A 15,083-nucleotide genomic window follows, 5' to 3' on the forward strand; every position below is an offset into this window, starting at 1 on the left:
TTCTTTCTTGAGCATTCCCAGTTGATAGAGAAAATAGATTGCAGGCCTGCTGCTGATGCTTTCTGTACATATGTACACAGACACACACACATTATGTACCATATATACTTTGAAGCATTCGTTATAAATTTATAAATATTTTGTAAATTATGAATGTATAATAGTATAATTTGCTATATATAGTTTATAAACTATGTGAAGTAAAATATATAAAAATTATATATTATAGGTTTGTTTATTACATATGTAGTATAATTATAAACATATCATGTTAACATATGATATAGGAATATATAATACATTGTATGTAATATGGATATATAATATGTAAATATGTATTAATTCATCCTGCACATTGGCTTCTTCATAATATAGCCAAATTCCAATTGTATAGTTTATCACTTACTATACTTATAAACCTTTGATGACTTGGTGTTTGTTATCTTAAGAAAAATGTTTAAATACTTTAGCTGGACGTTAAACACTACTGAAGCCCTGACCTATTTATCTAATTTTAACTTCTCCATCATATTCCTTAGCTGATGTAGGTTCCAGCCACACAAAACCATTTATTCCTTTCCCACTTTTTTCCAATGCCATTGGCCCTCTTTCAGAGGTAAAACTAATCTTACTTACGTCAGAGTGTATTGTTAGTTATGAGACGAAGGGTTGTAAATGCAAAATTACATATTATTGCTCCACACGTCCATCTGTTGAAAACTTACTATTCTTTTGAGTCTGCCAAATATCACTTCTTCTATGAAGTGTCTCCTAGTTTACCACTCAGAATGAATTACACCTTTTCTGTGTTCCCTCTGTACTCCCTTTCTTTGCACGTTTTTAGCACTCGTCACAGTCTTCCTTATAATTTCACAACTTAACTATAGGTAATTCTGTCTTTATCTGTGTCTCTCACTAGATTTTAATCTCCTTAACAGAATGATCTATATGATTCTTCTCATATTTCCAGTGTATTAGCTTAGTGCAGTGCTCATAAATATTTTTAGAAAAAGCAAAGTTCCTTTTTGTTTGTTCCTTGTGATTACCAGACATTCCCAGTAGATGGCAGTGCTTTACATGGCACTTCAACAATTTGTAACTAACATAGACACACCATAGGTAGCTATTCTAATGCAGTGTAGATTCTGTTCAGGTTCTGAAGTTGCATGGTGGTACTAGGGACTAAATTCACAACATACTTGGCATGAGTGAAAGAAATTTGGAAAATAAAAAAGTGTAATGAAGCCCTAATCTGTTATATTTAACAACATTGAACTAACATTAGTTGTCATAACTAAATTTACTTTCAGTGAATAGACTTTGTCCAAACTTAGATTTCATGTGAGGGAAAACGCTATAAAAAATTTACTGCCTAGTTTTTGGGCTAATGATAAAGAAGAAACTGTAAAATGTTAATTTTTTATAGCTTTCAACTATTAATATTTTCAGATAACTGTATAGTGTATAGAGTTTTGAGATGTGGTTTAAGACATAAATTTCCAAATTATCCATATTTAAAAGAATATATTTCTCATACAGGCTTATCTGTGTTGAGAATGATATGATTTTTTTAGATTAAAAAATACAGATGTTTTAAAATGGGGCTTTAGCAGAAAAATATCTCTAGTGTTTGCAAGGTATCATGTATTTAACATCAAAAGTCCTTAAAAATATACTCAATGACTTTTGTGTTGAATGATTTTAAAACTAAAAATCATCTTCATATCTTTTCACATCACCATCAATAGGAAATAGAACTATGGTATAATTAAAAGTATCATTCTAATTACTGTAAAGGATTCTAATCATAGCATGTAAAGGAGATTTCTTAAATAAGATGTCGGGTCATCAGTTCCCCTTATTTAGGGTTCCCTTGTTTGGGTTGGGTTTGGTTTGGGAGCCATATGTATATCTCATAGGTAGTGTTTTATTTAGTCCTCAAAGAAGCCCAGATAGAACCCATAACAGTGAGTAAGCAGATTCATTTTTGTCCTACTTACAGAATGAGTTTGGAAGGCACAGGGCCTCTCTAAGTGCCTGTAAATAATATTTGTGTGAGGGAGTGAACTCAGGCCCTTGGACTTTCCCAGCCCATATATGCATTGTATAGAAATATCCAAGGAGAAATCCGACATTGGGAGCTGCTCACTTAGGTATAATAACTTGAAGATACCAGCATGGTGCAAGCAAATTTTGACTACAATTAGATGTAAATAAGAGAGACATAAAAACTGAAAAAATAGTTAAAATATTTGCCCAAGTAAATATATCCCGTGAATCCCCTTATTTTACTTATGATAGCAAGAAGGTGAGAATTACTTAAAAGTTCCTATATTTAAAAAAAAATAATATTGTATAGTCTTTTGTTAAAGATTAAGAATTTTTTTATATGCATTCTCTCATAAAGGAATTTGGTCGAAGGTTAATTAACTTACCAAATTCATTCCAAGTCTTGTGTACTTTTAAAAATCACATCAGAGGTTTTCAAACTTTTTCCCAGGTAAGAAACGCTTTTTTAAATCAAACTTTTACATGAAAGCCTAGTATAGAAAAATATGAAAGCATGTGGGATTTGAAAACCCAGATAGAAGGGATATTATAGGCGCATGGGGCTGCAGAATGCCCCCATACTTCTGCAGGACCCCTAGGGCTTAGCTGTGAATGGTCCTGGACTGTTCCCTTTAGCAACATTTGGCATCTTAATTTAAAATGGGAAGTTTTTATGTGATGAAAGTAATACTTTCTCTTGGCAAATGCTTAACTTCCTGTATTGTAAATATAAAATATAGAGAATTTGAATAATATAATTAATGTCATAAAGTGGTCAAGCACAAAGAATTGTATACCCTAAAAATAGATAAATTATGTTCATCTTAGGTCTCCATGGGACATTTTCTCAAAGCAGAAATTGAAAAGATCATAGTCTTTACAAAATACAATAGAAATTTAGAAATAAATTCTATATGGTAAAACAAAACTATATACACTCACACATACATATCTATATATGCATATGTATATACAAACACATATATATGTACATACATTCTACACTTTTGTATTTGATAAATTGAAGATATAAAACCCAACCACTTGAAAGAATAGTCTTCTGACACTGAGAGCTCAGTAAGTGATCATGAAAGGAAGGAAGGGAAAGAGAGAGTGACAACACTATTATTAGAAAATAATGAAAGTTTATTAAGTACAGACAGAGTTTATAATTCAGAGTTTGAATTATACTCAAATGAAACAGGAATGTTGGGACTATAGTAAGTTAATTATTAAATTTTAAATGTTGGGTAATTTTAAACAGAATGTTCTAAAAAAATGGAAAAATAATACAGTTGAAAAAAAATTAAATACAAACTAGGAAACCAATAGAATTAGATTTATTAGCTAGAATCCTTCTATATTTTTAAAAAAGTAAAAGCTAGGTTTTAAAAAAGTAAAATAAAGAAACATAACAAATCCAATCACAAATAAGTAGAAAACCTATGAGTAAACAAAATTAAAAAGGATAAAGATATTTTAAAAACGTTTAGAAATGGAAAACGATGAGAATACTATCAGCTATCATCATAAAAACGTAATTGAAAGAGAATGGAATAGTGTCGTGTGCTCATCAGCAGTAAAATGGGGAAACTCCTTGGCATGCGAGATTTCTCACGATCATTTCTACACTTCTGCATTTCTAGCTCGTGCCCTTAGTGTTGCTAAGTACAGTACCTTAAACACCATTCTTCCTGGCCTACCTGGCAGGTCCTAGCCTCTCTCTTAGAGCACCAACAACTGTCACCTCTGCGTGCCTTCCCTGACTTACCCGAGCTCGATTAGTGATCTCTCTTCATTGTTCTCACAGTTTTTAGAAGGTGCTACTATTAATGGGACACATTACAGCGTTTTATTGTAAGTTTTACAGACTCTTAAACCCCTGCTCTCCTAGCTTTGTGCCGGTCATTAAAAGCTTAGTAAATGATTGGCGAACAAATTAATTGATGTTTTCAACAGAGTTCAGCAACAAAATTAGAATATTACACCCCAGCAGTAAACACAAATAATGCAGCTTAGGACATTCTTTGAGTAGTTTGTGATTTTCTTCCCCCAAGTTTTGGCTGTTATTCCACACAAACTCTCCCTTATACAGTATATCATTTTAAATTTAAATTTGTGAAACACTAGAAGAATCTGCCTTAATTATTTCAGACTTCTGTGTTTTTGTGTTTAAAATGAATTTGAAATTATTGAACTTGAGAATAAAGAGCATATACTTTTAACACCTGAAATTATCAAGTGGTAAAGCTTACACTAAAACCTAACACATGTCACTTGCCTTGTTAAATTTTTAGGGGGGAAAAAAACAAAACAGAAGAAACTATTTAACTAATAGAATTTTCCAGTTCAGAAAATATACTAAAATTACACTTTTAATCACTTTATATCATTCCACATGCCAGATTTAGGCCAGTTTTTTTTTCCACATTATCTGTCTTTTAGACTATATGTTGTTATTCTCAATTTCTTCAGTGATCTTATTTTATTGTGACTATTTCATCCTTTATACTACTAAAACTTATTTTAAATTTAGTACAAATCCAGATGGGTTGAATCTATGTCATATGTTAATTAACATAACCCCTATAGGTTGAATCCACACAGAGTATGATAAGAATTCTTGGACTCTCTGCAACCTTACCCAACTACCTCGACGTTGCTACGTTTTTACACGTTAATCCCTGCATTGGACTTTTCTACTTTGATGGCCGCTTTCGACCTGTTCCTCTTGGACAGACATTTCTGGGGGTTAAAAGTGCAAATAAGGTAAACATTTGTTTTAAAACCTATACTTTTCTTTTCCAGAAATATTTTTGTTGATGTATTGTTTAATACTTGTTTGAGGTTAGAGACTCCAGAAGACCATTTCAGTCACATTACAAATATCACAGCCTAGAAAAAAAAATCAAGCACACTTCCTCAGCTATATGTAGTAGAATGTCTCCTGCTCCAAAAAGCTGCTTGTAGTAGTTTGCATTGCTATTATCAGTGTATATTTTGTATTCTCAGCTAAGAACACAAGTTATATATAAGAATATGTTTCAAAAAGTTAATTTGATAGGGTTGAAGGCCAATGCGAAATAATGAAAGACTTTAGTTAAGTCAGTAATATATATCATGATATAATATTATTAATCTAAAATAAGTAATACCTTATATGCAATAGAAAAATAATTTCATGATAGCAACTATTAAAAGAGGGGCTCTATTTAACTTATAATATTGTATAACTATCATATTAATTATATACATAAGTGGCATTTCTGAAATTCTTTGCAATGTTTTAAAAAGTCTGTTTATCTAATTCCTTAAATAGTATTACCATGTACCATTTGCATTATCAGGGTGCTTATTTTAGGCTTTTATAATGTCATGAAGGAATATTTTGCTTAAAATTTACATGTTTATCATTCTGTTTAATGACACTTTTTCCCCCCTGTGGAAGAAATAGTTTTAGGAGAAGATTCACGGGCCATATGACCTCTTTATAAAAGAAAACAGGATAGAATCATGTGTTACTATGTCAACCTTTGTCTTTAGTGTATTACATTACTTTTGTCTAAAAACAATTTTATTAGTAAAACAGGATCATTTTTAGCCTACAGTATTATAAATAAAATACTCAGCTTAGAAAATACTAGAAGCCAATGTCACTGCAACAGTTAATATGCTCCATCTGCATTGCATAAAAGTAAGGTATGTTTAGAATTGTGGGGAGCCATTTCAGATGTATACATAGAAGGACAGCTCATGATATGGTAATAGTTATGATATGCATCTTTTACCTTCATTGTTTCAAGGGCTTTTCAGTGTTACTTGCTGCTTGTTTTTTTCAGCCATATCTTAATATATATTTGATTATTTAGTTTATTTTAATGTATCATTAGAACAGATGTAGAGCTGTTTATAACATTAGATTGTTCTTTCAACTTATAATTTAAATGATAGCAGATGGTTCTCACAAAAAGATATAGAGAAGAAAGTGTTTTCAGATGCTTGTCAGGGGTCTTAAAACTTATTTTCTTTTAATTTCATCATAGAAGTTGGTAAATCACTTAAAGCTAATTAACTTCAATGTACTTATCACCACAATATGTTAGCATTGTAATCACAAAAGGAATGGTGCAAGATGTTGAACTGTCCTAATTATTTTGAAGGTTTAAAAATTTGGCAAAATTTAAAAAATATTTTTACAAATCTTACACAGTGTAAGTAGTAAATTAATTATATATATTAGTTATAAATATGCATTTTTGTCTTACTAAAATGTATTAGTTTTACACTCAGCTGACATACACAGTTGGTAACAAGAATTTCCCCAGGGTGTTGTTTAATATATTCTAACCGTTGTTAATTTGTCGTTTCTTATAGTAAGAAATCCTTGTAGATTTCTGAGAGTTTCATTCAGAAGCTCATGATGTGATTCAGTTGTTATGGAAGAACACAAAATAGGAAAATGGTGTCCATGACACATCTAATTTGAAATAATGGCTTTGACCAGAGCTCAATCCAAAATTCACCCAAAAAATTACTGAGAGTTTTGTTCGGAGGAGTTTTTGTTTTTTGTTTTTTTTTTTCCAATCATTAATGGAGAGTAAATTGTTATGTGATTATCTCATCTTACTTAATCACTATAAGTCATAAGAGTTCAAGAATGTTAAAAGTGTTTCCTTTATTAAAACAAAAAATCTAAATTATAGTCATTTCAGATGTGTAACATTTTCATCCCCTCCAGACTCTTAATAAATGTTAAATAGAGAGATGCAGGCTGTGTCACATGCCTACTCTTTGAGGTAACTACCTTACCTTTTTGGTTGGAAGCTGTCTCATCATTAATAGGGAAAATGAGACCTTTTTAAAATTCATTAATTTGATATTAAATTTCCAATTAATCTGGAAAATGTTTCTGTAGAAAAATATCTACCGAACTCCATATACATTACAGAAATAGTATGTTTCCTTACATTTTAGATTTATATGCCATGATATTCTACTGGTAATATTCCGGTGATTTTGAGAATTACACAGGAAAGCTCTATGTATAGTTTCATAGACTGAAATAGAAGAAAAACAGTCTGAAGAATGGGCGTCTCTGGGGAAAGCAGTGAAAAGAACTTTAAAATTATTTTAAAATATCCCTAACTAGAACATTATTCTTAAACTTATTGTCTTTAAAAAAACTTGCATTCTTATAAAACTAGTACGCTGAAAGTATTGCATGAGGTATTTTATTTGTATTTTTTAATTATATTGTGTCTATTTCCGATTGGGTTATTATATATCAGGTGTTGATATTGCATTTGTTGTTTCTGCATTCTGGCTAGTCTGAAAGTAAAAGGAGATGCGTCAAAGTTTCCTTTGTGGTTAAGAAGTTTATAATTGCTTCATTTGTTATTTTTCATGTTTTAAAAACTTTAAGGTGCAACAGTTGAATAACATGGATGAAGTGTGTTATGAAAGTGTTTTGAAGCAAGTAAAGGCTGGACACCAGGTACACTTTATTTTATCCTGTTTTTAGAGAACGCTTAATGATTAAAATTATTAATTTTTATGCTCTTAAAGATGTTCTTCAATTCTGAGATAATGATTCACAGGTTTTATTTCTTAGTAAGTTTTTAGCCCACTGGGTAGCCATATAAGTCATAAAATATTCATAGGTAATATTATCATTCCAGTATTGATAGATCATGCTGTTTTGTTTGCCACTTTTATTAAATAGATAAGAGAAAGAAGAATTTCATCCTTTACATTTCAGGTTACTTCTTTATTTATTTTAAAGCACCAACCTTCTCTCACACATCAAAAATTTTAATTTACTTACATAATGTAAAACATTTAAATGTTATATTATTCTTACTGTTTTCTTGAAGTAGTAGCAATTGAAATATATATAATAAATTTTCATATTGTTTGGATACTAAGCACTTTTAAACTTCAAAGTTCAAGATGTTCCAATCAAGATTGTTAAAAAAAAAAAGTGGGATGATGTGTGTAGCCTTTTCAGATTGGCTTCTTTCACAATGTGTATTTGAGGTACCTCCCTGTCTTTTCATGGATTGATAGCTTATTCTTTTTAGCACTGAATAATATTCCATTATCTGGATGTACCACAGTTTATGTGTACATAACAGCTGTGGACAGGTTTTATGTGGACATACGTTTTCAATTCCTTTGGGTAAATACCAAGGAGTGTAATTGCAATATCAGTATTTATGAAACTACTCAGCCTTTCTCCATATAACCTTATGTTATAAAATATGTCTTTAAAAAATGGAATGCATCCTTATTCCTGAATGTTGGGAAATGTAGCAGTTGTATCTTGTAATGTAGGTAGGTAAAAGTCCAAGTAAATTTAATTTAAAGAATCCTAGGAAGATTATATCCTCTTCCTCTTCTGGCATAGTTCATTCTCTCACTGTTACAGGGGCTAACATGTCCTGCTAGAAATCATGATTTGCAAAGTTCAGATGCTGGCTGGGGGTGTTTGGTCAGTAGAGATTAGATCTCACTGCCAGCCCTTTCATTCTTAGTGTGAATCCATCCATTGCATTACTTTTCGAAATGAAAACTGCCATAGGGCAGGCACTTGTAGTAGTAAATTCAGACCAAAGTTGAGATGGAGAGCTAGGTTCACAGTGCTGGTTCCTGTTTAGAAAGGACAGACTAGGTTGGGAGACGCCAGGGGAGGCTTCAGGCGGTCGGGGGCCGGCTGCTGTAGGGCAGGAGGAACCCGGAAATGAAGAGTGTGCAAAGATGAGGCAGAAGTTGCACACAGGCATTACCTCCCACCTTTTGTGTGCATGTCATGGCATCCACCAGTGCCAGCCTTTTAAGGACCACCAAGCTGTCTCCTTCCCCTACACTTTTGTCTGGCTAAAAATGCACTGTGGGTGACTCTGTAAAGTGTGGTTACAGTTTAAGAACCCACTGAAACACTTCGGTATCAGAACTCCTGTCCAGATCCGGGCTTACATCCCTCTCCCGAAACAAGAATGGAGCAGGATAAGCATGGTCCTTTTCAGGTTCTCTGCCATAAGAAGTAGGGTTTAGGTGGCAGGTCTCCCAGTTTCTCTTTCAGTGATTAGTGATGATGTTTGTTTTCCATAAAAGTAGGACTTTCTTCAGTTCTCTAGACATACCTACATATCTATTTACTTTTTTTAATGGTAAAAATAAAATAACAATATTAAGGAAAATTTTCATAGTTCCACTATTATTTTACCATTTCAACATTATCATTTTAATTTTTATACATGTCCTGCTGGTCTTTTTTTTTTTTTTATCCATTTGCACATGTAGCTTTTAATTTTGCTCATTCAAACTTAATTTTAATTACTAGCTACAGTCCATTGCTAAATTATAATTACACTGTATATACAGTTTTATATTCACTGTTTTCCTTAATGAATACTAAAGATTTTTCATTGTTTCTACGTGGTCTTCACAATTTTAATGTCTGTAATAGAGAGAAGGGAGTTTTTATTCAGGTTCTAAGTTTCAGATGCCATGTAAGTCACTTCGGACTTTTAATCTTCACAATCTTCTGACATAAGCATTAAATCTCCTTTTGTTAAAAGAGAAAATGAACCTACAACATGTTAAGCAGCTTCTCAAGGTCATACAGCTAGTAAAAGGTCGCACCAGGATTGCAATACAAGTCCGTGTTGATAAAAGCCCACAGCATCTTCAGAAATTTACACTACCACTTTGCCATTAAGTTGACATTTGCTGTTCCTTTTATTATTGGTTATTCCTCCGTTACTGAGTGCTTTAAATGTTTGCAACTTTCTGTGATTAAAAATAGTGCTGCTATAATGATCATCTTCCTGCCTATTATTTTTTCTGTTGAAACGTTTACTTAGGGTAAATTCCCTAAAATAGGATTATGGCTCAAATGGCCATATTTTGTGGTCTTACCACATGATTCTATAATGCATTCCGAATGGGTTATAACATCTCGTTGTCATAGCAGACCTACAAAGGATTTTATTAAATGTATGCCATGTTCTTCTGAATAGCATCAAGTAGTGTGATGTAAGGTTATGATCTGATGTGTGTTTGCCATTTTGAATTTGTTTTACAGTTTTAAGTTATATAAGACACAGTGGTGTTTTACCAGTGAAATTTTTTTCTTAGGTAGCAACAATTACCTCTAAATCATGATTACAAAAGCTCATGTTTTACATACCATATTGTTCATGCTTTGCTTTGGGTATGCACTTAACTTTCAATTAGAAAAACCCGTTCTTCCCAGTGCTTTTGCTTCATATGTGATCCTGTGATCTTTAGCCTCTGTAATTGTATCTTTAAAATGTTTAATATAAAATACGATTAGTATAAAAGAGGGTGACCAATAAAAGAGTGTAAACAAATTTAACACTTGGGTACACCAAAAAATGAAAATGAGAGGAAAAAAAAAAAAAATGAGGGGAAGAAAATCACTGTGAATTCAATCACTCAGAGAGAGTTTCTGTTGGTGTATGTCCTTCCATTTCTTAAAATGCATTTTACTCCCTTAATTTTCTATCCTTTTTTCTCCGTTATCCCTATAGTTTCTCTATTTTCCCTACCTCAAAATATGACAGAACCATACATAGAAGGAATAACATGTAAATGAACATCTTAGCTTAAAGATGTTATAATTTAAAAATTTGTGTTCTACGCAGTGTTTTTTTTTAGGCTTTGTGTACCAGTAGAACAGGTCGTACTACGTAAGATTGGGTTGTAAGGAAATACTATTGGTTAAGTTCCTAGTATAGTGTCATGTACGTGGGGACTCTGGTAAATAGAATCTCACTGTGAAGAATTGCTCATCTTCAGAGATCCTTAGTGAGTCGGGGCTGTTGGAAAATATGAAATGCATCAGGACCATGGCCCATTAGTTGGTATTTGCCTCTAGTATTGCTAGTACTACAAATGCCCAGGCCAGTGCCTGCAGATTATAAGTACTAGGTTAAGGCAGCATCTTAGTCTTTTACATTAATGTAATCATCTCAAGTAAAAAACTCTTCTACAACATAATTTGAGAATAAACCTCTCTCTTTTTCATTTCTTTAAATTATCTGTATTATGTATGTAACTTTGGGAAAGTTGCCCAAAACTAAAATCTTTTTCTGTTTTAGTCTTTTCAAAGGGATTGCTCTGTCTGTTTAAATCTTCTGTTAGCAAGTTGCTCTGCCAAGTACTATTTGGCTTATAAGTTCAGTTAGCTTGATAAGTGTCAGCTTCTGCTGATTGTCTTCGTAATATGTCCAGAACTGGAATTGCAGTGTGCATACTTGGAAAAGAGGACTGTTATACATTTTGATTTTGGAAGCTGAAGTAGATACCTGTTTCAACAAGGCTAGCAATCTTTGATTTAATCCATCACACAAGAATTGCTACTTCACAGTAGTCTTTGATTACTGAGGCTCATGTGGAAGTTTGTTTTCAGGGGCTTAGAACCCCTCACTGGATTATTTTTCTCTTTTTATCACCTTGAAGAAATACCTTCTCTAAGCTGTGGTCCTCTGCTTTTATTAGAAGGTTAACAAAGAACTCCACAATAGAATAGAGTTTCTGAGTTTTGTTTCTTCCCTTGTAATTGAGGTTGAATATAATGTTATACTAGTCACTAGTTGTCTTTGTATAAGGTTCCAAGTGATAAATTTCAACAAACGAATTTGTATGTATCCGTCTGTCAGAAAATGAAAAATAGGTAATTCAACAACCTTTTACCTTATTATCTAAAAAATTGACAGCCAGTTTAACTCTTCAGTTTCATTATTCTGCCTGACTCTAATGACTAAAAGGTCTAACTATATGTGCTTCATTCTAAGAGACTCTTCTGTATAAATGTTTTGTTGTACATATAAAAGTACAGTAAATTGTGTGTGTGTGTGTGTGTGTGTGTGTGTGTACACAGAGAGACAGATACAAAAACAGAGACAGAGAAACAGGAGACAGAGAGAAACAGAGAGCTTTGCTCTGGAATTCAGTTATAGTTGTAACTAACTGGACATTAGTGCATTGCTATTAAGCAGCCAGCTATGTATTTGATCAATGTGCTTTTCCTTAGTAATAAGGGAACATAAGTTATTTCTTGTAGCGCTGTGTATCTAACAAACTTTAGCTTTATTTTGTTGCCTTTTAAATACATCTTAGCAGTTAGTGTATAGTAGTAAGAAATTGTAAGTCAGTCTGTTCTAATCCAGGAAAACAAATTGAATTTTCCTTGCGACTACCTCATGTCCCCCTCTCTTTTTACCAGCTTGTTAAAAATTCTTCCAGTGACTACTCTTTGATTCTATTTGTTTGCCTTCAGGTTGTTTAGTATTTTGGATTTTCTCTCTAGTTGTGGTTTCCCTAAATAATTTTATTAGCGCAACTACTTTTCAGAGCATTATTAAGAAGACTAAAAATATGTGTCCATTAAAAAAAGAGCTATATAACTCTAGGGCAAATAAATACTTTTCATGCTAAAAATTAACAGTTTCCTCTTAAATATACAGACGAATTAATTTTGTTTCTCTCCGCTTAGATTAAATTAGAATAGAGCAAATTTCATGTTCAAAAGCCATGCTGATGTTCTCTGATTATAGTATTCCATGGGTTTCAGTATACCAGTCATCTACACTCGTGTGTTCGCGTCCTTAATAGATTTCACGTGCAGCTTTGTCTTAAAAGTATTAAAAGCAGTAGGAGGCAGTTGTGTTCCACTCAAGCATGTGTGATGACAGATGGAGAAGATCTTTTCAGGTTGACTTTTCAACAGTCGTACTCCGCAAGACTTCAAGCTCTTCTTGGCTATCGGGAAATTAAAAGTTGGCGATTCAGCCTTTAATTTTGATCCATCTGCTCAAACTAATGAGACGTCTCATTTGTAAGCTTCTCTCTGCGTTACCAAATGCAAGTACAGCTTTATCATTCCTGTTAATAATTCCCTTCCTCCGGTGTAACTCGCGGAATGGGAAAATAGTTGATGCCTTAACCCTATTGAGATTTTTCTTGTTATACAAATTTTGTTACAGTGATAGGAAAAGAAATTAGAAACTGCCTCAGAGATTACAGCATATTTTGTAAGTTGTTCTTTTTTCACATTATCAAAATGTTAAGATCCTTAATCAGTAACTTCTTACTCAAGATCTACCTCCAGTTTCAAGAATAAAAGGTTTTGCAGTGTTAAAGGGAAAAAAATCATCTTCAACCTTGGATTAAGGCTAAACATCAGCTTTTCCTGATTCACATGTGTGTCTTCTCTTTCTTCATTGTTTATAAGTTTTTTGTAGATGTTGCTGTCTCTAATAAGAAACCACCTTTAAAAATTGGCCGATAATTATGGATTAATTTAATTTATTACTATCTAAAGGGAATTCTTTTTGTTTCCTAGTGTTGCTTTTTAGCTTATATAAAAGTAATTATGTACAATTGAAAGAAATTTTACTATGCTAACTTTAATAATGGAACTTTTCCTTTGGCCCTTTTGCCTAAAAAGTTTTCTTCCTCCAGGTACAAGCATCTCTAATTCTTGGTACTAATGTTTCTGTCGTATCAAATTTGTCTAACATGAACTTTATTGGTAAATTATTTGAGAGCTTCTTTCTTTTCTGCCTTCTTTGCTTCCCTCCTCCCCCAAACTGAGACATAATCACAAAGGAATACAACAGCAAAATTCTTAAGAAGGAGACATTTGAACAATTATGAGAACAAGAATTAAAGACATTTGTCCTTCATCTTTGCTGTTAAAGATGGTACTACTAAAGAAATATTTCGGGTGTTTTTTTACTGTAAGAAAATCTAAAGGAAGCATTCACTAAACCTCTACCTTTGGAAACAAAATCCTCCCCACTTACCAGAAAAAAGCTCTCATGAGTCTTCTATCAAATTGAGATTTCCTATCCCTCCTTATTTTACGGGCAAAAACTAGTTTTTGGTACTCTTGAGTTCTGTATTTTAGTTTTTAATTAGTATTACTAGTGTTTACTTAGAATTTTTTTCTTCTCTCTGTATGATTTCTATAGTATATCTGTGTACAACATTTGGTTAAAGTGAAGGCCAAAACAGAATATCATCATCAGAGAAGGAATTTCTGGTATGACATAATGAAAATTCATTAAAGAAAATTTAATTATATATTTAGCAGTCAAAATTGTTAAATTAGTATAGTTCAGGGACAATAGTTTCTTATCACTGTCAGCTGCAAGCTTGATCCTGTGATCACTGTACTGCATATTTTGGTCATGCCTAATTCAGGAACATGGAAAACGATGCCAGTCTAGGCATTCTGCTGTTTCCCCTGCCAAAGGCCAAAGCCAAAGAGGGTTTCAACTAACTATTAAGTCAAAGCAAAGCTTGACACATCCTTAATAAAAGTTTACTTTTTTTTTTTATGGCAAAATTCCCTTATGACAGTAGCTCATAGTTGAGAATAAAATCATCAAAGGATTACAGAGAGGTTGTAGAAGTGGAAGTAGTTGCAAAATGCCAATTTTTCTTTGTGCTTTTCTTTTCTGGCTCTTGTGATACAAAGTTCTCCTTGCTTTTCTCTGTCTTCTAACCTTTTGAGCCATCCTTCTTCTTTCTTTGTAGCCTTTTCCTTCTCTACCTGGCTCTTTCTTAGACCCTTTTTTAATTTAGCACTCTCTCTTGTATCATTCCATCCCAGTTATAACCTTTGTAGAAATAACTCATATATTTATATTCCTAACCCAGACCTCTTCCCTAAGCTGTAGACCCATGTGATTGTGGCTGGCCTCTCCTCTTGGGTATCACAAATGTAGTGTGTCCAAACCAAGTACATAATTTCCCCTCTAAACCAGTGGTATTTCATCCATTATTCCTTGGTTCAGTGAATGACATGACTATAGATTTAGTTCTGTAGAACAGAAACCTAAAAGTCACCCTTTTCAACTCTCTCTCCTGTGTTCTCATTTCTGATCCCTCGTGAGGGCCTGTCCATTTGACCTAAGTGTCTCTCAGATCTGCCCGTTTCTTTCCATTCCCTCCTCCTTCTGCACCGTCATCTCCACCACCTAATCCAGGTACCCATCATG

At 32.9% G+C, this 15,083-nt stretch overlaps 1 protein-coding gene across 1 annotated transcript in view; it reads left to right on the forward strand.

Moving 5' to 3' along the window:
• Positions 1 to 15,083, forward strand: part of ASCC3 (activating signal cointegrator 1 complex subunit 3) — a 338,512-nt gene that overhangs the window by 146,822 nt on the left and 176,607 nt on the right. The window contains 2 exon segments of the mRNA XM_036871893.1: positions 4,642 to 4,818; positions 7,472 to 7,543. Of these exon segments, the coding sequence (XP_036727788.1) occupies positions 4,642 to 4,818; positions 7,472 to 7,543 (249 nt within the window).

The sequence above is a fragment of the Balaenoptera musculus genome, chromosome 12, assembly GCF_009873245.2.
Source record: "Balaenoptera musculus isolate JJ_BM4_2016_0621 chromosome 12, mBalMus1.pri.v3, whole genome shotgun sequence".
Classification (NCBI taxonomy): Eukaryota; Metazoa; Chordata; class Mammalia; order Artiodactyla; family Balaenopteridae; genus Balaenoptera; species Balaenoptera musculus.